General features: G+C 42.6%; 1 protein-coding gene across 1 annotated transcript in view; it reads left to right on the top strand.

Annotated features, from left to right (window-relative positions):
• The first annotated feature begins 17,813 nt into the window (after positions 1-17,813).
• Positions 17,814-23,328, top strand: part of LOC108383963 (glutathione S-transferase omega-2-like) — a 57,185-nt gene continuing 51,670 nt past the window's right edge. Inside the window, 2 exon segments of the mRNA XM_073240465.1 lie at positions 17,814-17,933; positions 18,101-18,209. Of these exon segments, the coding sequence (XP_073096566.1) occupies positions 17,900-17,933; positions 18,101-18,209 (143 nt within the window). The 5' untranslated portion in view covers positions 17,814-17,899.

Below are 23,328 nucleotides of genomic sequence, written 5' to 3'. Positions count from 1 at the left end.
AATCTCCCAGAAATCAGAAGCAAGTCTAGAACTGACTTTATTAGCAGTGGAACAAACTTGAAAATAATGCAGGATCCATCATATCTACAGAACTCATGCTGACCTCGGTGAAACTCCCAGGGAAATCCATTGTTAAAAAGACTTGAAAGTAGATTTTGAGGTTCCAAGTAATTTGGTTACTCTAAATACTTAGCATTTCCCTTTATGGTTCAGATTCAGTTTTCCATTACTCAACCTGAAAAGAAGATAATGAGAAAAGTCAAGGGTCAAGTAATTGTATCACCAAAATAGAGAGAGAATCTGATTATTTAACAATCACATGAGAAAAGGCAGGCCTCAGCTCTGGCTCACCTCGGTCACCCTGACTACTCTGAGAATTCGTGCACTTTATACAGACTTTCTTGCCCTTGCACCTTATCTATAAAATGAGAGAATGGGTGTCCAGTGTCCCTTCCAAGTCTAACTTTTAGACTGTAGGGGACACTTACCTTAACATTTATTTCTGCAATAACGGTTCACCAAGCACCCAATAAATTTTGGAACTATTAAAAATGAGAAAGGTATAATTTTCACTTTATTCCTACCTTCATAGATAAGCATTTATTAATTTTGAGAGCTGAGATATCTTTTTTGCCATGTGATCTAATTTTTAAAAGTCTTTTAATCATCTTATTATTTATATAGAGAGTTGTTTGAATGGCTCATCAGATCCAACCTTTAATATTGTTATTCAAGTTTAAAATATATTTTAGTGGTCAACATTAAGTAATCCGTGGGATTCATAATGCTCTTCATTCTCTGATATATTTTGATTGTTTGCTGTCTTCTGCAAAATGACAGCTCCATGGAAGCAGGAGGCAGGAGATTCCATGTTTTGCTCACTACTTACTTCTAGTGCTTAGAGCAATTCCTGGCACATAGTGGGTGTCTAATAAATACTGGCAGATGAATGACTCAATAATACATTTATTCCTACTTTTAAGCTGAATGCATCTCATTTTCTCAGAAAATGAGTTTACTATTCAAGTGCTTAAATATCCTGTTATGTTTCCTTTGGACAAACACCAAAGGCACACTTGAGAGAAAACTAGAGACACAGAGAAATATGTTCTATTACTCCCTCTGGATAAGAATAGCACTTCCTGATACAATGAAACATAACATCCTCTTAACTTTTTGCTTCATTAAAGAGGCAGTGGTTACCATAGATCTTCCCATCAGAACCACAGACTGATTGGTAGGCAGATTGACATTTTGTATTTCCAGTTATGTTCTCGTTGCTGGTACTGACAGTCTACAGTAATGTTTAAGACCACTAGGTGAGTATAGGGGACTTAATTTAATTCTGATATTGTAATAAAATTTATTATTGATTAAGCATTGTGCTAAATCAATCATTTTGCTGGTCCTTTGTATTTTTATTTAATCCATGCAACAATATTGAAAGGAAAGTATATTGTGCCCTATTGTATAGTCTCAGGCACACAAGGCATTTAAGTGACAAGCCCACAACAATATGAGGATTAAATACCCACGCTGGGATCTGAACCCTGAGTTATCTGACTCTGGAGCCCCTGCTCTTACTACATGCCAGACTGCTTCCACTTTCATTCTTTGTAGACAAGCCTTTCCCTACCTGAGGAAGCAATAGTTCAGAAAAAGTCACATACATATACAAATACAAAACACAAATGACCATAATTTTTTGAGCCTTTCTTATCTCATATCCCATGAAAGAAAATGAATCAGGAGGTAGAATTTTGCAGAGTTCAGCTGAGTAGTACTTGAAGCATTTTCTCAGAATCAAGTTATAGAATGACAAAAGCCTGTGAGCATAAAGAAGCTTTGACTAGCAGATGAGGACAGAAACACTACATGGAAGGGTGAGGAACTTCAAGAGAGGGCTCAGCATTCTTAGAACCGAGGAAAATGAACAGGTCTCTTGGTCTTTTCCATTGGTTCTAGGTAACCATGCTTTTCACACCAATCCATTACTTTCACTCACACGTACTCTGTGAAATGGACAGTGTTAGTATTCCTGTTTCAGAAAAGAATATACAATTGAGAAATTCTAAGTGACAATCTAAACACTCAGAAATCTGCTGGTGGTGACATTAAGGTGTGGATGGTATGAATGTCCTTGGGAGATTACTGCTTTATGCCAGCCTAGACATAGACCAGGAGGGACAGGCATATTTCATTTGAAAGGGTGTTGAGGAATGGTAAGTTATGAGTTTAAAGACTCAGTTTCTGTTAAGATAATGTGATGCAGAAAGTGTTCTTGAAAACTGTGTTGGATGTATTAAGTGTAGTGTCTAGGGTCATTGTTAAATGGATTTAGGAGTCTGGTGGTTGGGAGAAAGACTGGCTAGGGAGGCAGTGCCCAGCAGGGCTGAGAAGGGAAGAGACGAGCCACGGATGTACACATGTTTGCAATGATGACTTCTGAAAGTCACTTGTTCATTCACCTGACAAATAGCTCACGAGAATCTATTATATACCTCCCTTGTTCTTAGATCTGGGGATAGCATTTGAAAAGAAATGCCACTTTCTTTAAGGAGTTCATGATACAATGGAATAAACTAATCAATCACAGAGCAATATGACACAGTCTACGTTAAAGGATATCTTTAGATTCCTTTTAATGATTCCCTGATGAATCAAGCATGCTCTGTTTAATGCCTATTAAAACATTCCACCCCTCACAGAACCCTTTCCAGTATTCCCAACCATACCCTACAGAAGATGCCATCATAAACATTCCAGACATAAAAGCTGTCAGGCATGAGCTCCCCTCTGTACTCTCTTCTCCATCTCTATGCTTTCTGTGGCCAGATTCTTCTACCTTGCCCCTGTCCTAAAGGCACTGGTTTCCCTTCTTCAGAACATACTTTCTTTTTCAGTCATCTTTAGGTCCACCATGTCCCATAAAAGCCCTAGCATCAATCAATCAACCATATTCTCTCTGGTGGTTATTTGTTCCTTTCTTTAGTGGTCAAACTCCTCAAGGAGATGATAGATATTATCTGACTATTTCTTACAACCTACATTTCATAACTCATCTTTTCTACTGCTTCTCAAGTTTATTTTGGAAGTCCATCCATCACTACATATATATACATATATGTATATGTATATATACAATTCAAATATTCAAAAATGAGAAGCATCTAGAAAACAATGAATAAGAAAATGGAGTGGCTTTGGGGCCACTGAATACAATGGTATCCACTGGGTCTTGTGCTTCTTGTTCTCGGTTTGGTACAAATGTTTCTTTTTGGCCTCCTTACCTTTTCCATTTGATAATTCCTCTTTCTTCCCTCACTTCTTAAGTTGGGGTTTCCTCAAAAGTTTTATTCGGCCAGGCTCACTTTCACAAGGTTCCTTGGTAATTTTTTCAGTTTATACAATCTTAAATTATTTCAATATGAATGGTTCCAAATCTATACCTAGGGTTCCACTTGCATTTGCAATTGCACTGATTTACATTCCAGTGAGTGTACACACTTGTGCCTTTAAATAAATTTAACTAAAGTTAAATCCATCCATTGAGCATCCTATGGAAACCTACCTTGTTGGGGGTTAGGGTTCTAGCCGAGGCACAGGCACAGAAGTTTAGATTAGTAACCTGGCTTACTAAACTGTGATAGAGCATGGAGCAGGGTCTGCGGATGTAATCCAAGTATTCATACAAATTTACCAAAAACATTACAACAAATTTAAAGTCAATTACTATGCCAGAACTATAGTAAGATCGAGAGATACAATTATAAGTCTCTTATGGTTCTGCCCTCAAGAAACTGGGAATCTAACAGTGGGTGCAAACAAACAAACAGTAATTTATAGTAGTATGCTCAATGCTGCAATGTAAGAAGTAAATCAGACAATAGACCCAGAGTCAAGATAGCAGAGAGTGGGTATCATTTCCCCTTTCTGAAGGAGGTGACACATAAGAAGTATAGGCTATAGTCAGAAAAATGGGTAAGGAAAGAAATATTTTCAGCCGATAATTGAGTACATGGTGTGATTTCTACGAACCAAACATTGCTCTTAACAAGCACTAACTTCAAGCAGACATCAATTAAAATAGAGAAATAGATGAAATGGGGAAAAATAAACAGATTGGTAAACTTTTTAGTTGTTAATTGTGTCTAGTTTTTTTAGTAGGTTATACAAGAAAATTGAATCAAATCCTAAAGATGAAAAGGTTAAACAGTTTAAAACAGCTTTCTCTTCCCACTTCCCTCCATCTCTTTCCCTACCTAGAACCCAATTATATGTACCAGGTTTTTCACACAAAATACATTATAGACAATGTATTTTTAAATATATTTGAATGTCTTTCCAAACAATTGGTAGCACATTGTATACACTGTTTTATTCCTTATTTTCTCCTTTGACAATGCAAGAGGATATCTCTATGTCAATACATATGAAGCACTTTAATTATTTTCCCTAATTGGCTGTTTACTATCTCAGTTGTTAAGTTTACCATAATTTATTTAACCAGTCTTCTAGGAATGAGCGGATAGTTTATTTCCTCTTCTACTATTACAATGATTTCATGAAAATTCTAATAATACATCATTTTTCATACTTATATATTTGTAAGATAAAAATTAGGGGTGGAATTTTTAGGTAAAAAAGATAACTAAGATATCAGAATGTGTTTTTTTTTTTTGAGAGGGCATCTCTCATATTTATTGATCAAATGTACCACATCTTCTTTATCCATTCATCTACCGATGGACATTTAGGTTGCTTCCAATTCTTGGCTATTGTAAATAGTGCTGCAATAAACATAGGGGTGTATCTGTCTTTCTCAAACTTGATTGCTGCATTCCTAGGGTAAATTCCTAGGAGTGGAATTCCTGGGTCAAATGGCAGGTCTGTTTTGAGCATTTTGATGAACCTCCATACTGCTTTCCACAATGGTTGAACTAATTTACATTCCCACCAGCAGTGTAGGAGGGTTCCCCTTTCTCCACAGTCTCACCAACATTTGTTGTTGTTTGTCTTTTGGATGGCAGCCATCATTACTGGTGTGAGGTGATACCTCATTGTAGTTTTAATTTGCATTTCTCTGATAATTAGCGATGTGGAGCATCTTTTCATGTGTCTCTTGGCCATCTGTATTTCTTTTTTGGAGAACTGTCTGTTCAGTTCCTCTCCCCATTTTTTAATTGGATTATTTGATTTTTGTTTGTTGAGGCAAGTGAGCTCTTTATGTATTCTGGATGTCAAGCCTTTATCAGATCTGTCATTTATGAATATATTCTCCCATACTGTAGGGTTCCTTTTTGTTCTATTGATGGTGTCTTTTGCTGTACAGAAGTTTTTCAGCTTAATATAGTACCACTTGTTCATTTTTGCTGTTGTTTTCCTTGCCCGGGGAGATATGTTCAAGAAGAGGTCACTCATGTTTATGTCTAAGAGGTTTTTGCCTATGTTTTTTTCCACGAGTTTAATGGTTTCATGACTTACATTCAGGTCTTTGATCCATTTTGAATTTACTTTTGTATGTGGGGTTAGACAATGGTCCAGTTTCATTCTCCTACATGTAGCTGTCCAGTTTTGCCAGCACTGTCTGTTGAAGAGACTGTCATTTTGCCATTGTATGTCCATGGCTCCTTTATTGTATATTAATTGACCATATATGTTTGGGTTAATGTCTGGAGTCTCTAGTCTGTTCCACTGGTCTGTGGCTCTTTTCTTGTGACAGTACCAAATTGTCTTGATTACTATGGCTTTGTAGTAGAGCTTGAAGTTGGGGAGTGAGATCCCCCCTACTTTATTCTTCTTTCTCAGGATTGCTTTGGCTATTCGGGCTCTTTGGTGTTTCCATATGAATTTTTGAATTATTTGCTCCAGTTCATTGAAGAATGTTGCTGGTAATTTGATAGGGGTTGCATCAAATCTGTATATTGCTTTGGGCAGGATGGCCATTTTGACAATATTGATTCTTCCTAGCCACGAGCATGGGATGAGTTTCCATTTTTTTAGTGTCCCCTTTAATTTCTCTTAAGAGTGACTTGTAGTTTTCAGAGTATAGGTCATTCACTTCTTTGGTTTGATTTATTCCTAGGTATTTTATTCTTTTTGATGCAATTGTGAATGGAATTGTTTTCCTGATTTCTCTTTCTATTGGTTCATTGTTAGTGTATAGGAAAGCTACAGATTTCGTGTGTTAATTTTGTATCCTGCAACTTTGCTGTATTCCAATATCAGTTCTAGTAGTTTTGATGTGGAGTCTTTAGGGTTTTTTATGTACAATATCATGTCATCTGCAAATAGTGACAGTTTAACTTCTTCTTTACCTACCTGGATTCCTTGTATTTCTTTGTTTCGTCTGATTGCCATGGCTAGGACCTCCAGTACTATGTTGAATAACAGTGGGGAGAGTGGGCATCCCTATCTAGTTCCTGATCTCAGAGGAAAAGCTTTCAGCTTCTCGCTGTTCAGTATAATGTTGGCTATGGGTTTATGATATATGGTCTTTATTATGTTGAGGTACTTGCCCTCTATTCCCATTTTGCTGAGAGTTTTTATCATGAATGGATGTTGAATTTTGTCAAATGCTTTTTCAGCATCTATGGAGATGATCATGTGGTTTTTGTCTTTCTTTTTGTTGATGTGGTGGATGATGTTGATGGATTTTTGAATGTTGTACCATCCTTGCATCCCTGGGATGAACCCCACTTGGTCATGGTGTATGATCCTTTTGATATACTGTTGAATTCTGTTTACTAATGTTTTATTGAATATTTTTGCATCTACATTCATCAGGGATATTGGTCTGTAATTTTCTTTTTTGGTGGGGTCTTTGCCTGGTTTTGGTATTAGGGTGATGTTGGCTTCATAGAATGAGTTTGGGAATATTCCCTCCCCTTCTATTTTTTGGAACACTTTAAGGAGAATGGGTATTATGTCTTCTCTGTGTGTTTGATAAAATTCTGAGGTAAATCCATCCGCTCCCGGGGTTTTGTTCTTGGGTAGTTTTTTGATTACCGTTTCAATTTCTTTGCTCCTAATTGGTTTGTTTAACTTTTGTGTTTCTTCCTTGGTCAGTCTTGGGAGGTTGTATTTTTCTAGGAAGTTGTCCATTTCTTCTAGGTTTTCCAACTTGTTGGCATATAGGTTTTCATAGTAGTCTTTAATAATTCTTTGTATTTCTGTGGAGTCTGTCATGATTTTTCCATTCTCATTTCTGAATCTGTTGATTTGTGTTGATTCTCTTTTTCTCTTAATAAGTTTGGCTAGAGGCTTATCTATTTTGATTATTTTGTCAAAGAATCAGCTCTTGGTTTCATTGATTTTTGCTATTGTTTTATTCTTCTCAATTTTGTTTATTTCTTCTCTGATCTTTATTATGTCCCTCGTTCTGCTGACTTTAGGTCTCATTTGTTCTTCTTTTTCCAGTGATGTTAGACTATTCATTTGGGATTGTTCTTCCTTCTTCAAGTGTGCCTGGATCGCTATATACTTTCCTCTTAAGACTGCTTTTGCTGCGTCCCACAGAAGTTGGGGCTTTGTGTTGTTGTTGTCATTTGTTTCTATATATTCCTTGATCTCCAATTTAATTTGTTCATTGATCCATTGATTATTTAGGAGCATGTTAAGCCTCCATGTGTTTGTGAGCCATTTTGTTTTCTTTGTAGAATTTATTTCTAGTTTTATACCTTTGTGGTCTGAAAAATTGGTTGGTAGAATTTCAATATTTTGGATTTTGCTGAGGCTCTTTTTGTGGGGTAGTATGTGGTCTATTCTGGAGAATGTTCCATGTGCAGTTGAGAAGAATGTATATCCTGTTGCTTTTGGATGTAGAGTTCTATAGATATCTATTAGGTCCATCTGTTCTACTGTGTTGTTCAGTGCTTCTGTGTCCTTACTTATTTTCTGCCCGGTGGATCTATCCTTTGGGGTGAGTGGTGTGTTGAAGTCTCCTAAAATGAATGCATTGCAGTCTACTTCCCCCTTCAGTTCTGTTAGTATTTGTTTCACATATGCTAGTGCTCCTGTGTTGGGTGCATATATATTTAGAGTGGTTATATCCTCTTGTTGGACTGATCCCTTTTTCATTATGTAGTGTCCTTCTTTATCTCTTGTTACTTTCTTTGTTTTGAAGTCTATTTTGTCTGATATTAGTACTGCAACCCCTGCTTTCTTCTCGCTGTTGTTTGCCGGAAATATGTTTTTCCATCCCTTGACTTTTAGTCTGTACATGTCTTTGGGTTTGAGGTTAGTTTCTTGTAAGCAGCATATAGATGGGTCTTTCTTTTTTTATCCATTCTATTACTCTGTGTGTTTTGATTGGTGCATTCAGTCCATTAAATTTAGGGTGACTCTTGAAAGATATGTACTTATTGCCATTGCAGGCTTTAAATTCGTGGTTACCAAAGGTTCAAGGTTAGCCTCTTTAGTATCTTACTGTCTAACTTAGCTTGCTTATTGAGCTGTTATATACACTGTCTGGAGATTCTTTTCTTCTCCCTTCTTATTCCTCCTCCTCTCTTCTTCATATGTTGGGTGTTTTGTTCTGTGCTCTTTCTAGGAGTGCTCCCATCTAGAGCAGTCCCTGTAAGATGCCCTGTAGAGGTGGTTTGTGGGAAGCAAATTCCCTCAGCTTTTGCTTGTCTGGGAATTGTTTAATCCCGCCATCATATTTAAATGATAGTCGTGCTGGATACAGTATCCTTGGTTCAAGGCCCTTCTGTTTCATTGCATGAAATATATCATACCATTCTCTTCTGGCCTGTAGGGTTTCTGTTGAGAAGTCTGATGTTAGCCTGATGGGTTTTCTTTTATAGGTGACCTTTTTCTCTCTAGCTGCCTTTAAAACTCTTTCCTTTTCCTTGATCTTTGCCATTTTAATTATTATGTATCTTGGTGTTGTCCTCCTTGGATCCTTTCTGTTTGGGGTTCTGTGTATTTCCATGGTCTGTTCAATTATTTCCTCCCCCAGTTTGGGGAAGTTTTCAGCAATTATTTCTTCCAAGATACTTTCTGTCCCTTTTCCTCTCTCTTCTTCTGGTACCCCTATAATTCAGATATTGTTCCTTTTGGATTGGTCACACAGTTCTCTTAATATTGTTTCGTTCCTGGAGATCCTTTTATCTCTCTCTATGTCAGCTTCTATGCGTTCCTATTCTCTGGTTTCAATTCCATCAATGGCCTCTTGCATCTTATCCATTCTGCTTATAAATCCTTCCAGAGTTTGTTTCATTTCTGTAATCTCCTTTCTGGCATCTCTGAACTCCCTCCGGACTTCATCCCATTTCTCTTGCGTATTTCTCTGCATCTCTGTCAGCATGTTTATGATTTTTATTTTGAATTCTTTGTCAGGAAGACTGGTTAGGTCTGTCTCCTTCTCTGATGTCTCTGTGATCTTGGTTTGCCTGTAATTTTGTCTTTTCATGGTGATAGGAATAGTTTGCAGAGCTGGGACTAGTGACAGCTGGAAGAACTTCCCTTCTTGTTGGTTTGTGGCCTTCCTCTCCTGGAAGAATAGCGACCTCTAGCGGCTTGTGCTGGGTAGCTGTGGGCAGACAGGGCTTCTGCTTCCTGCCCGGCTGCTATGGAGTTTATCTCTGCTGTTGCCGTGGGCGTAGCCTGGCTTGGGCTGCTGCTCCAAAGTGGTGGAGTTGCGTTGGAGGGGGAGTGGCCGGGAGGCTATTTTTCTCCATAAGGGGCCTCTGTGCTCCCTGCAGCCCAGGGGATTAGAGTGCCCAGAGATGCCTGGATTCTCTGGACTAAGTGTCCCACCCTGCCCCTTTAAGACTTCCAAAAAGCACCTGCCAAAACAAAACAACAATCACACACACACACACAAAAATGGCCGCTCGTTTATCTTTATTCTCTGGTGCCAGACTTGGGCACCCACTCACCGGTCTTGCTGCCCTGTTTCCCTAGTATTGGTGTCCCTGTCCCTTTAAGACTTCCAAAAAGCACTCACCACAACAAAACAACACCACCACCAACAACAAAAAAGATGGCACCTCGCTTTTCTTTTGTCCTCCGGCACTGGCCTCCGGTACCCGCTCACCATTCTTGCTGCCCTGTTTCCCTAGTATCCAGGGCCCTGTGCTTGCACTGTGTCTGCGCTCTGATCTGGATGGCTGGGGCTGGGTGTTCAGCAGTCCTGGGCTCCTTCTCCCTCCCCGATCCGACTCCTCTCCTCCCACTTGGAGCTGGGGGGAGGGGCGCTCGAGTCCCGCAGGGCCGGGGTTTGTATCTTACCCCCTTCACGAGGTGCTGGGTTCTCAGAGGTGTTGATGTGGTCTGGATGTTGTCCTGTGTCCTCTGGTCTCTATTTTCGGCAGAGCTGTCTTTGTTTTATTTTTATAGATATATGTGGTTTTGGGAGGAGATTTCTGCTTCTCTACTCACGCCACCATCTTGGCTCCCGAGAAACAGAATGTGGTTTTGATCATCTATTTTTTAAGGTAAATTTTTATAAAATAATAATATTCAATTTTTAAGTTAAATTTTTATAAAATAATTATCTTCAATTTTGTAGTGTATTTTTCTCTTCTGATTTTACAAACTCAAAATACATGCTGGGCCTTGCTTTATTGTAATAGGCATTCTCTCTTCTTCACCCTGCAGATCAATATAACCACTACATCTGGTATTAGTATACCTTCTTCCAGCAACAAATACCTGCTGAATACATACTAAATGCCATCTAGCAAGACACTGAAGTACATAAGAGATATGGTACCTGTCATCATGGAACACACATGTCCTAGTAAGGGATATTTTCTGTATGCTATTTTTTCTCTAATATATATATTAAACATATATATTATACTATATATATATATATATATATATATATATAGTATAATATATATATATTAAAGTAACAAATAACCACCAGAGAGAGTATGGTTTTATATATATATATATATTCTTTGCTCCTCCCTTTTCCATCCCATCACCTAGCTCTATATTCTTATTTCTTAACTCTTATTACTTCAATGGCTCCCTAAATGGCATCTCTGTACAACTTTTCTCATACGTAATCCATTTTTGACATCACTACAGATTGATATTTCCCAGCAGAATGGTTCTGATCACACCTACACTCAGCAATCTGAAACAAATACAATGTTTTCAATGAAAAGAGAAGCACTATTTATTGTGTTCCAACTACAAGGAGCTAAAGGTCATAGGCACTTTACTTTCATTATTTCCTTTCACTAGATTTAAGAAAAAAATTGTCAAGTAGGAGGTCATAATTTAGAGATAAGTTGGATTCTGTTTCATTTATTGTAATCTTACACTGAAAAACATACTATTTGTGCCATTTATTATCTTGAGAAATCTACATCACAGGCTGAAAATTTCTATATCAAAAACAGATAACCTAACTGTACTATGGAGGAATACAGAAAAGTATGTTGAGTGATAGGCACTGAAGAATTCAAGTAATGGCGGCTGATGCTAGTGTACGCATGGTTCCTATAACAATCTGTTGTTTCCATTTTAAAAAATGAGAAAACTCAGGCTAAAGTAAGTTTTATATTCTAAGAGCACATGAATAGAAAATTGTATACACAGGATTTGAACCTCTTTCTATATGACCTAGATGATTATGCAAAACCATATCCTTTAAGGTAGATGAACTTGAATATTCACAGACTTCATAATCCTTTTAGACAAGTTTTCTTTCCACTATAATGTTTTGCTTTCCCTCTTCCCTTGCCCTGCTTCTCTTAAGCCACACCAAACTATTCATTGTTATATAACCCAGTTACTGGTTTTATGCCTCTTGTCTATATTTATGTTGTCTGAAATTACTTCTTCCATCTTCCTGTGTGGCAGATGTTTCCCATTTAAAAAATTTCTGACAAAGTATTACTAAATCACTCAATATTCCTAATTATTTACTTTGAGAACTGAAAGGAAAGTCATTGAATGTGACTTTTCTTACCTGAGAATATGGCAAAGAACATGAAGGGAAGGAAAATGGAAGCCCCCATATTAGAGTCAGTTGTTTCAGACTTGGTTGTTGGATGGTTCTAAGGCTAACTCTTCAGTAGATGCTTTCTGAATAAACCATGCTGATCACCACCATGTTATATATTTGAACCCGCTCCCAAGGTCCCACCCCTGGAGGGCCGCTGTCCTGGAGCCTCCCCCGCAGCACCAACCCAAAGCGGTACACCAGGACTCCCTCCAATAGGCCCCAAAGGTTGCAGCCAGCGAGTGCCGCTGGCGCGACCTCTCCCCCTCCTGCACTGATCATAGGGACCGCCAGGACCCCTGTGATAGGCCCTAAGGCTGCACCCCTGGAGTACCCCTGGCTCTCCCCCTCCCCCCCACCACAGACCCACAGGGGTCCGCCCGGACCCCCTCCGATAGGCCCACAAGGCTGCAGCCCTGTAGTGCCACTGGTGCAACACCTCCCCCACCAGCACAGAACATCGGTCTGCCAGGAGCCCCACTGATAGCCCCCAAGGCTGCACCCCTGGAGTGTTGCTGTCCCGGGCCCTCCCCCACCAGCACAGACCCATAGGGGTATGCCAGGGTCCCCTCCAATAGTCCCCCTAGGCTGCAGCCCTGTTGTGCCGCCGGGCCAACCTCTCTCCCACGAGAACAGACCATAGGGGTTCGCCAGGACCATCCGGTAGGCTCCAAGGAAGGACTCCTAGACTTGCGCTGGTCCGACCCCTCCCCTGCCAGCACAGACAATAAGGTCTGCCAAGACCCCCTCTGGTATGCCTACAAGGCTGGCGCCCTAGAGCGCCACTGTAGCGACCCCACCCCCACCAGCACAGACCATAGAGTCTGCCATGAACCCCTCCGAGAGACCCCCCAAGGCTGTAGCCCTGGAGTGCCAGTGGCCTGACCTCTCCCCCACCAGCGCAGACCCATAGGGGTACCGATAAGTCCGCAGACTGTACCCGTGCAGTCCCACTGGCCCGACCCCTCCCCAGCCAGCACAGAATGTAGGGTCTGCCAGAATCCCCTCCCATAGGCCAACATGGCTGCAGACCAGGATAGCGACGGTGCGACCCCTCCCCCGCCAGTATAGACAGTTGGGTCTCGAGGACCCCCTCCGAGAGGCCCTCAAGGATGCAGATCTGGAGTGTTGCAGGCACATCCCCTCCGCCACCAGCACAGACCAATAGGGTTCTGCCCGTACCCCACTGATAGGCCCCAAGGCTGCAGACCTGGAGTGCCGCTGTCCCAACCACTTCCCTGCCAGCACAGATCATAGGGTCCACCAGGTCTCCTCCCATCGACCCCCACGGCTGCACACTTGGAGTGCTAAGGTCCCGGAGCCTCCCCCACAGCATCCACACATAGGAGAATGCCATGACCCCTCCTATAGGCCCCAAGGCGGCACCCCTTGAGTGCCGCTGTCCTGGACCCTCCCCCAACAGCACAGACCAATAGGGGTCCTCCAGAACCCCTTTGATAGTCCTCAAGGCTGCAGTTCTGAAGTGTGGTTTGGTGTGGTTTGGTCGAGCCCTCCCCCACCATCACAGACTGTAGAGTCCCCCAGGACACACTCCGATAGGACCCAAAGCTGCACCCCTGGAGTGCCGCTAGCCTGACCCATCCCCCACCAGCACAGAGCAATAGGGGTCTGCCAGAACCCCTCGAATAGTCCCCAAGGCTGCATCCCTGGAGCCGCTGGCCCGACCCCTCCCCCGCCAGCACAGAACATAGGGTCCCCCAGAATCCCCTCCGACAGGCCACCAAGGCTGCAGCTCTGTTGTGCCGCTGGCGCGACCCATCCCCCACCAGCACAAAGGCATAGGGGTATGCCAGAACCCCTCCCATAGGCCGCAAGTTTGCATACCAGGAGTGCCTCTGGCCCAACCCCACCCCAACCAACAGACCCATAGGGGGTCCACCAGGAGCCCCTCCGCTAATCCCTCAAGGCTGCAGCCCTGAAGTGCCACTGAGCCAACCCCTCCCCCACCAGCACAGACCCATAGGGGTCCGCCAGGACCCCCTCCCATAGTCCCTCAAGGCTTCAGCCCTGGAGTGCGGCTCGCCTGACCCCTCCACCACCAGCTCACATTATAGGGTCCTCCAGGCCCCCTCCCATCGGTCCCCAAGGCTGCACCTTTGGAGTGCTGCTGTCCCGGAGCCTCCCCCACAGCACACACACATAGGGGTATGCCAGAACGCCTCCGAAAGGCCCTAAGGCGGCACCCCTCGAGTGCCGCTGTTGAGACCTCTCCCCCACCCGTACAGACCCAGAATGACCCTTCAGGAGCCCTCCAATAGGCCCCAAGGCTGCAGCTCTGGAGTGCCGCTGGGCCGACCCCTTCCCCACCAGCACAGACCACAGAGTCCACCAGGACCCCCTCAGAAAGGCCCCCAAGGCGGCACCCCTGGAGCCGCTGGCCCCAAACACCTCACCGCCACACAGACCATAGGGTCCGCCAGGCCCCCATCCAATAGGCTCACAAGGCTGCACACCTGGAGTGCTGCTGGGTCGACCCGGCCCCCACCAGCACAGACACATAGGGGTCTGCCAGGATCCCCTCCGATAGGCCCCAAGGCTGTACCCCTGGAGTGCAGCTGTACTGATCCCTCCCCTGCCAGCACAGACCATAGGGTCTGCCAGGACCCCCTCCGATAGTCCCCCAAGGCTGCAGTCCTAGAGTGCCGCTGGGCCAACCCCTCCCCCACCAGCACAGACCATAGAGTCTGCCAGGACCCCCTCCGATAGACCCCCAAGGCTGCATCCCTGGAGCTGCTGGCCCTGACCACCCCCCCACCAGCACAAACCATAGGGTCTGACAGGAGCCTGTCTGATAGGCTCCCAAGGCTTCACCGCTGGAGCGCCGCTGTCCCGACCCCTCCCCTGCCAGCACAGATCATAAGGTCCGTCATGATCCCCTCCGATAGGCCCCCAAGGCTGCAGACCTGGAGTGCCGCTGGGCCAACCCCTCCCCTGCCAGCACAGACCGTAGGGTCCGCCAGGGCCCCGTCCAATAGGCTCCCAAGGCTGCACCCCTGGAGCCATAAGTTTTTACTGGTAGAAACCTGGCATGACATGTTTCAAATCAGGTATTTCATTGTATTCTATGACAAAAACTTGAGGGCACTGTAAGGCAGTGAGGGCGAAGCAGTGAAAATATTTGAGTTCAGATTATACTTTCTGAGGCTATGTGGTTTAGACAGAAGAACCTGCAACCTAAAAGTTCATGTTCTTACGGTGTCCCTGCTTCTTACTAGGTATGTGATAACTGGAAAAAATCACTGAAGCTTTCTGAATTTTAACTTCATTTGTAAAGTGAATCGGATAATTTCTCTGCCTACCTTTACAAGGTTGTTATGAGAATAAAATGAAATCATGTATATTGTACACGTAATGTATATAAAATGTGCAATCAGATATATGGTCCTGTTACATAGTTGGAAGTCACTTCCCTCAACTATGGATCCTGGGAATGAAGGTGAATTACATGTATCATGTTCAGGCTGGCTATGTGGTCACAACGCTATGCTAAATTTTATCCTCTGAGTACACGGAACATGATTGTGGGCTAATTTTAAGAAGGAATAAGATTAAGTTCCCTTAAATTGTTCATTAGCATTAGCAACATGTTTGTGTTATAGAGTGGTAATGGGCTGGAACATATTAGCATTTTGTATGATCTGTTTACTGAGTTCCAGAATTTTTTTTTAATGAAAGAATGCAGAACAGAAAATTTCTCAGTATGTCCCACATGATGGAGTGTTTCAGGTGTGTGTGTATTTGTATTTTTGTACTTGATCACTTTTAAAAATGTATTTTTTCCTAAAAAAATGTAAGTACTGAAGAGGTGACAGTAAGGAGACATACTGTATTCCATCAAATCTAAGATAAAATGATAAGGGGAAAACCTACTAATGAAATTACAAAACAATCCTTTCTCATCACCCAGAACTTTTACTGTATACTTATTAAAAAGCTCTTTTAAACTTAGATTTTTATTATAGGAGAATTCAAACTCATTTGGAAACAGATTTTTATCATATATTACTCTTGTGCAAGTATGAAAAAAAATAGAAGTGACAAAAGATATTCCTACAACTTCACTTTTAGAATCCAGCTCTTTTGAATAATTTTTCAAATCAGAGTCATAGGTGTTCATTTCTCCTACATCAAACTCTGAGAGGCAATAAAGTTTTTATCACTCCATTTTACAGATGAGGAACTGAAATACAGGGAAAAAACCCGAATTCACAAGGTTAAGGGGTTATTATAATTCATATGGCTACATAATAAATTCATATGCTAAATTATGAATTCATAAATTCATATATTGAAGCCCTAAACCCAGTACCTCAGAATGTGACCTTATTTGGATATAGGATCATTGTGGTTATAAGTTATACAAGCAGTTATAAGTAGTTATACAGTTATGAGATGAGATTATACTGGAATAGTGTGGGCTCCTGATCCCATATAACTGGTGTCATACAAAGGGAAAATTTCAATACAGACATGCACAAAACAGGATGCCATGTGAAGATGAAGGCAGAGATGGAATGATGCTTCTGCACTCCAAGGAATGCCAAAGATTGCCAGCAAACCATCACAGATGCTCAAATTCTCAGCCTTCAGAAGGAAGCAACCCTGCTGACACCTTCATCTCCGAATTCTAGCCTCCACAGCTGTGAGGATAAATTTCCATTGCTTAAGCCACCCAGCTTGTGGTACATGTTACCCAAGATCTTGCACACTAGTACAAGGGTGGAGTCAGGATCAATCCCTGGCAGGAAGGCTCCGAGATAGGCATACTTAGCACCTCGCTCTCTGCTTCTGACAGAATAGCACTAACCAAAATAAAAAGAATCCCCACCTCGCCTCCACTGGCCTTCCTGCAATGGGAGTTACCAGTTTTCAAATCTCGGCAGACAAGCCAAACATCCTGTGTCTGCATCGTATGCCCTGGAGCCCCTGCTTTCCTAACCGCTAAGTTAAGAGTCTGTTTGAGCTGACTCCCTGGCCAGACCTTTTTCAGACCTACAGGACTAAACTCACTCAGCCCATCTGCCTGGCAGTCTGTATCCCTACTAAAGTTTAAAAAGTCCGTGTTTAATAGATTTGGAAAGCAACACAATCTGAGGATAGTTGCAGATTTGTGCTGTTTCCTTTAGGTTAAAATGAAAGGATATGTCCTATGGGTGATAGTGGAACAGTGGCCCTCCAAGTACTTGTACTGAGCCAGTACTGACAGAAAAAGGAAAAGGCTGTCAAGGTGGCATGGCGAGAGTGGACAGGACCTTGGAGAACCCTTCGTGCAACCTTGAATTAGAGCTGGGCCCTAAGCACAGGTCCTGAAGTCGGGAAGGCTTGGGAGCTGCTACCAGGTCCGTGCCGCGTTGAACGCAGCCAGGGTGCGCCTCCGGGTTCCCGCGGCGGAGTGTGGGAGGTCAGGGTCAGGTTCAGACGTGGTCCTGCATGTTGGGTTAATGGAGACTACCATGGTTCGGGGCGAGGAATGGCTCTGAGAGTTTTGAGCCTCTTTCATGCATCTCGACATGGGCGCGTCTCTCGGTCAGCACGATACCCTTCCGCACAACCGCCAGCTGCGGTGTTTTAAGATGTCATCCCCACAAAACCCGGGAGGTCAGGCCCTGGGTCGGAGCGCATGGGCTGGGCGTCCAGCCGCGATTTCCCTCGGGATTCCTCCAGGGCTGCAGCAGAAGGCGGAGAAGAGCCTGGGCGCGAACGCCGGGTGCCCGCCGGCTCGCTGCGCGCGCGGTCGCTTTAAGCGCCCCAGGTGCCGGGGGCCGGGAGCACGCGGCGTGGGCGGGGCCGGCGGCGCCCCCGGATCGCTCTCAGGAGAAAGGGAGGGAGGGAAGCAGAGGGAGAGAAGGGCGACCTACTTCCTGAATTGCCTGCAAAGCCCGGGGCGAGCTTGGCTAGCGCTGCGCAGAGATGTCCAGAGGATCAGCCTGGAGCCTGGCGAAGGGTGAGGCCTGCCCCCCTCAACAGGCTGGGGGGGTCTTGGCGACCCCGCGGCGCGGGAAACCGGCCGGGGCTGCCGTGAGCGGGACTTCCCCGCCGCCCGGGGGCGGCGGGGGGCTGGGGGTCCCAGCAGCTCTCTAGGCCGTAACCACCTGCCCTTCTCCCCGGCAGGAAGCGCGCCCCCGGGGCCGGTCCCCGAGGGCCTCATCCGTCTCTACGGCATGAGGTTCTGCCCATTCGCCAAGAGGACACTCCTGGTCCTGAAGGCCAAGGGGATCAGGTGAGGTCCGAGACGAGGGCGGTTCCCCGAGCCCCCGGGGAACCCGCTGCTGCGGGAGACAGGGGTGGGAATCTCGGATAAAGCTCCTCAACATCCTTCACTGCAAACTATTCTCAGCCTTGGCGTGGGACACCAATGAGGTGGGAGGGTGGGGTGGAGGGAATGTTACAGACTCCACCAGGCTAGGACACCCAACCTAGACTAACCTAACCTAACCAGTATATGGATTCGAAAAGCTGGGGCTCCAATAAAGTCAACGCCTGGTTATTCCATTCCCGGTCCTCTGCCCTTTCACTTTTACCCCACTTGTCTGCTCAAGTCCAGCTCATCTGATACTGTTTGCTGTTTCTGAGTACATAGTCCATTTCCGAATAGTCGATAATTGATGACAGCAGGGTCCAGACCTTGACCCTCTTGGCAGAGTGCTGAGTTAACTGCACTGTGCATACTCCTGTAAGTTGGGTTGTTGGTCGTGCCCAAGTGTATGTGCCCCAAAATTCACTCTTTTGTGAAGCCTCGTGGAAACTAGCATGATTATCTACCGGAAATATATAACAATCACTTGGCTTTTCCCTTCCCCCAAAGATACATTGGCACTGCCTCCTGTCCAAAGACTTTTGAAATCTGTTAAACAGACATTGGATGGATACCTGTGGTGTGGACGCTTGAAATACAGCCCCTGTTCTTTTTTTTCTCCTGATATCAAAACTTTATTATATTTTTAAAATTAGTTTTTGGTTCAAGTAGAGTTAACATACACTACTAGTTTCAGGTGTACAACATAATGATTTGATATTTATATACATTAGGAAATGTTCACCACGATGTCATTACCATTTTGTCACTATACAAAGTCATTACAACACTATTGACTATATTCCCTATGCTGTATTTTATATCCCTGTGATGTAAGATTTTTAGCTCTTAAGCCTGTTCACCTATTCCATCCATCCCCACCGCTTCCCTCTGGCAACCACCAGTTTATTCTCTGTATTTATGAGTGTTTATTTTATTTTTTTAGATTCCATATATAAGTGCAATCATATATTTGTCTTTTTCTGACTTAACATAGTGCCTCTAGGTCCATCTATGTTGTCACAATAGCAAGACTTCATTCTTTTTATGGCTGAGTAACATTCCAATATCTTATTTATCCATTCATCTATTGATGGGCACTTAGACTGCTTCCATATCTTAGGTATTGTAAATAATACAACAATAAACATAGAGGTGCATACATATATCTTTTCTAATTGTGTTTTCATTTTCTTTAGATAAATACCCAAGTATCAACTATATTTGAATTTTAAAAAATGTATACAGTTGACTCTTGAATAATAAGGGTTTGAACCATGCAGGTCCACTCATGTGTAGATATTTTTCAATATATGTACTGGAAAAATGAAAAAAAACTACCCGGAAGTAGAGTTGCTGCATTGTATGGTCATTTTTCTATTTTCAGTTTTTTGAGGAAACTCCGTACTGTTTCCTATAGTGGTAGCACCAATTGGCATTCCCGCCAACAGTGCATTAGAGTTCCCTTTTCCCCCATCCTTGCCAAAACTCATTTCTTGTTTTTTTTAGTATTAGCTATTCTGACAGGTGTGAGGTGATACCTCACTGTGGCTTTGATTTACATTTCCTTGATGACTAGTGATGTTGAGCATCTTTTCTCGTGTCTGTTTGCCATCTGTATGTCTTCTTTGGAAAAATGTGTATTCAGGTATTCCACCCATTTTTAAGTGGTATTGTTTATTTTTTTGGTGTTGAGTTGTATGAATTCTTTATATATTTTGGATATTAACCACTTACTGGATATATCATTTGCAAATATCTTTTCCCATTCAGTAGGTTGCCTTTTTGTCTTGTTGGTTTTTCTTTGCAGTACAAAGAATGTAGTCCCACTTGTTTAATTTTGCCTTTGTTGCCTTTGTGTGAGGAGACACATTCAAAAAGTATTGTAAGAAAATTAGAATTCTTTTATTGCAAGTAAGAAATTTAATTGAAGTTGGACTGAAAAGACTTCTTGGGCTCATGTATTTGAAAAGTCCAGGAGCAAGACATAGCTGGATTCAGGGGCACAAAGTCCTGTGTTCTGTGCCCCTCTGAACTCTAGGTTGAAAACAACCATAACGTATTTACTGGGACAGTTTTCCAAAGGAAAATCGAAATGATTTTACCATAATATAGTGTATGGGATATAAAGAATGCTAATAGCTGAGGTTGCAAACAACAGAGGTCTACCACATTCATGGATCAGTTTTGAGTCTGAGGAGACTTTCATCAGAGAGGTGCTAGATTTTTACCACATGCTATAACTGAACAAAGCATAGTTTTCTCTAAAAGGTGCATCTCCCAATTTATAGCAGATGTGTTGACTTCTTGGTTCATAATGCCAGGTCACCAAATTCATGTGTGTTCTGAGACCCTTCTTTATCACAAAAGACCAGGACCTACCTTTTTTTTTGTTTTTTTTTTGTTTTTGAAGAACATTATGTTTACTAGGCTCCCCCCATTCACCAAGTCCCCCCAACAAACCTTCAGTGTAGTAAGATGCTAGAGAATCCCTACTCATCTTCTCTGTGTTGCACAGCCCTCCCGGTGCCCCCCACCCCCACATTACACATGCTAATCGTAATGCCCCCTTTCTTTTTCCCCACCCTTATCCCTCCCTTCCCACCCATCCTCCTCAGTCCCTTTCCCTTTGGTAACTGTTAGTCCACTCTTGGGTTCTGTGATTCTGCTGCTGTTTTGTTCCTTCAGTTTTTCTTTGTTCTTATACTCCACATAAGAGTGAAATCATTTGGTACTTGTCTCTCTCCACCTGGCTTATTTCACTGAGCATTATACCCTCTAGCTCCATCCATGCTGTTGCAAATGGTAGGATTTGTTTTCTTCTCGTGGCTGAATAATATTCCATTGTGTATATGTACCACATCTTCTTTATCCATTCATCTACTGATGGACACTTAGGTTGCTTCCATATCTTGGCTATTGTAAATAGTGCTGCAGTAAACATAGGGGTGCATCTGTCTTTTTCAAACTGGGCTGCTGCATTCTTAGGGTAAATTCCTAGAAGTGGAATTCCTGAGTCAATTGGTATTTCTATTTTGAGCATTTTGAGGAATCTCCATATTGCTTTCCACAATGATTGAACTAATTTACATTCCCACCAGCAGTGTAGGAGGGTTCACCTTTCTCCACAACCTCGCCAACATTTGTTGTTGTTTGTCTTTTGAATGGTAGTGATCCTTACTGGTGTGAGGTGATATCTCATTGTGGTTTTAATTTGCATTTCTCTGATGATTAGCAATGTGGAGCATATTTTCATGTGTCTTACCTTTTGTTTTTCATAGTATAGTATTTTCAGAAATGTTGACAATTCCTTGGCCTGGGGCCTCGTTTTTCCTGCAAAGTCTCCTATCTGGGTGTCCAGTATTCTGTCAGCACATAAACCTTTTAATACACACACACACACACACACACACACACACACACACGCTGGTGTTCAATCTGGCTACTCCTTTGTTTCCATGAGGGATTACATATTTAAATCCTCAAACTAATGCTGTTCTAGCTACTGAAGTGGATAGGGAAAGAGGAAGCAAAAGATGTTGGTGTATATTATTTCTAAGTAACTAATCTGTTCTATTGAACAATTATCCAGCTTTGACAATTATATGGACCTGGCTTTAAATGTATGAAACTTTCTCTTATTTCCCCTACAAGCTACCAGGCAAGATACAAGTCAGATCTAATTGCATAATGAATACAGCTTGGATGTCATCTGGTTTTTTTCCTTTTGGGTTTACTTAATGTGATTCACCTATGTAACATTTCAAAAAAATACTCAAGTGTGGAGATTTAATCCGAAAGTTTATTTGATAGATGAATTTTTGGATTCCTTAATATTCTTGTAAAATGAGGAGCTTTGTATTCAAACTAACAAAAGGAATTTTATCATGTTGATTCTTATGTAGTGGGTAGTGGACAAAATGCAAGTAGTTGCCTCATGTAATTAATAATTTATAAACCTCTTAGCCCAAAATGGAGTATTTTATGGATAATCTTGAAGTATTTCCACTTATTTATTCATTCATTCAACAAATATTTATTGAGTACCTATCTGAAACTATTTTTATTTTCCTAATGGCATTTAAACCTATTTAAAATTTTGTTCATTTATATGTTTATGAATATGAACAAAACACACCAAATGGAGTTTACATTCTAGGGAGATGACATAATGAGCATGTAAATAAGCAAAGTAACTTCAGATACATATCACCAGTTCAATGAAGTGAGTAAAACAAGATGATCATGTAATAGAGGTTCTCAGCAGCTCCGGAGCAGGTGGTTGGGGGAGGGGGTGGGCTCTCTGAGGATGTGGCATTTGACCTGGGAAGACAGGCAGAGAAGACAGAGGAACAAGCACAAACATGCCAAGGTGGGAACATGTTGGTAAGTTCAAGGAATATAAAAAAAAAGGCTAGGGTGGCCAGATCATAATGACTAGAGGTAGTCATAGGAAATAGGTGTGACGGGTAAGCAGGAGCCAGATCAAAGGCCATGGAAAGGTTTAAAGTTTATCCTTATTGCAATGAGGAGCAATCAAGGAGTTGTAGCAAGAGGGTGGCCTGATCCAATTTACTTTGTGTACGGAGAATGGACTGCAGGGAGGTCACAGTGGAAGAGAGGGACCAGTGGGGGACTAGAGTTCCAGGTGACAGGATGTTTTGCATGAGGTGGCAGGGTAAAGCTGAGAAGTGAAGAGTCAGAATGTGATTTGGAGGTCTAGTTGACGGGTCTGCTGAAACCCTTTGACTTGAGAATGAGTTGATTCCAGAATCTGGGGTCTGATCAGCTAAGGAAGCCAGCAAGGAAGGAAGAAGGAGTTGTGTGGCTTAGCAGAATGAGTGAAAGAACAGTAGAGGTGGCTGCTAAGATGATGGACAGGGAATATGGTATTTACAGGACAGCTGTTGGAGCATTAAAAAAATAGTAGCAAGAGATTCACTGTATTGTCTATATAGAAAATGGCTACATTACTTCTCTGCTCACAGTCAGGGAAAAGGTGGCTTTAGGTACCATATGACACTATCCTCCTGGCCAGCTCAGC

This window comes from Manis javanica, chromosome 7 (genome assembly GCF_040802235.1).
Source record: "Manis javanica isolate MJ-LG chromosome 7, MJ_LKY, whole genome shotgun sequence".
In the NCBI taxonomy this organism is placed as follows: Eukaryota; Metazoa; Chordata; class Mammalia; order Pholidota; family Manidae; genus Manis; species Manis javanica.
Note: the sequence above shows the minus strand (reverse complement) of the source record. Positions and strands in the feature narration are given on the sequence as shown.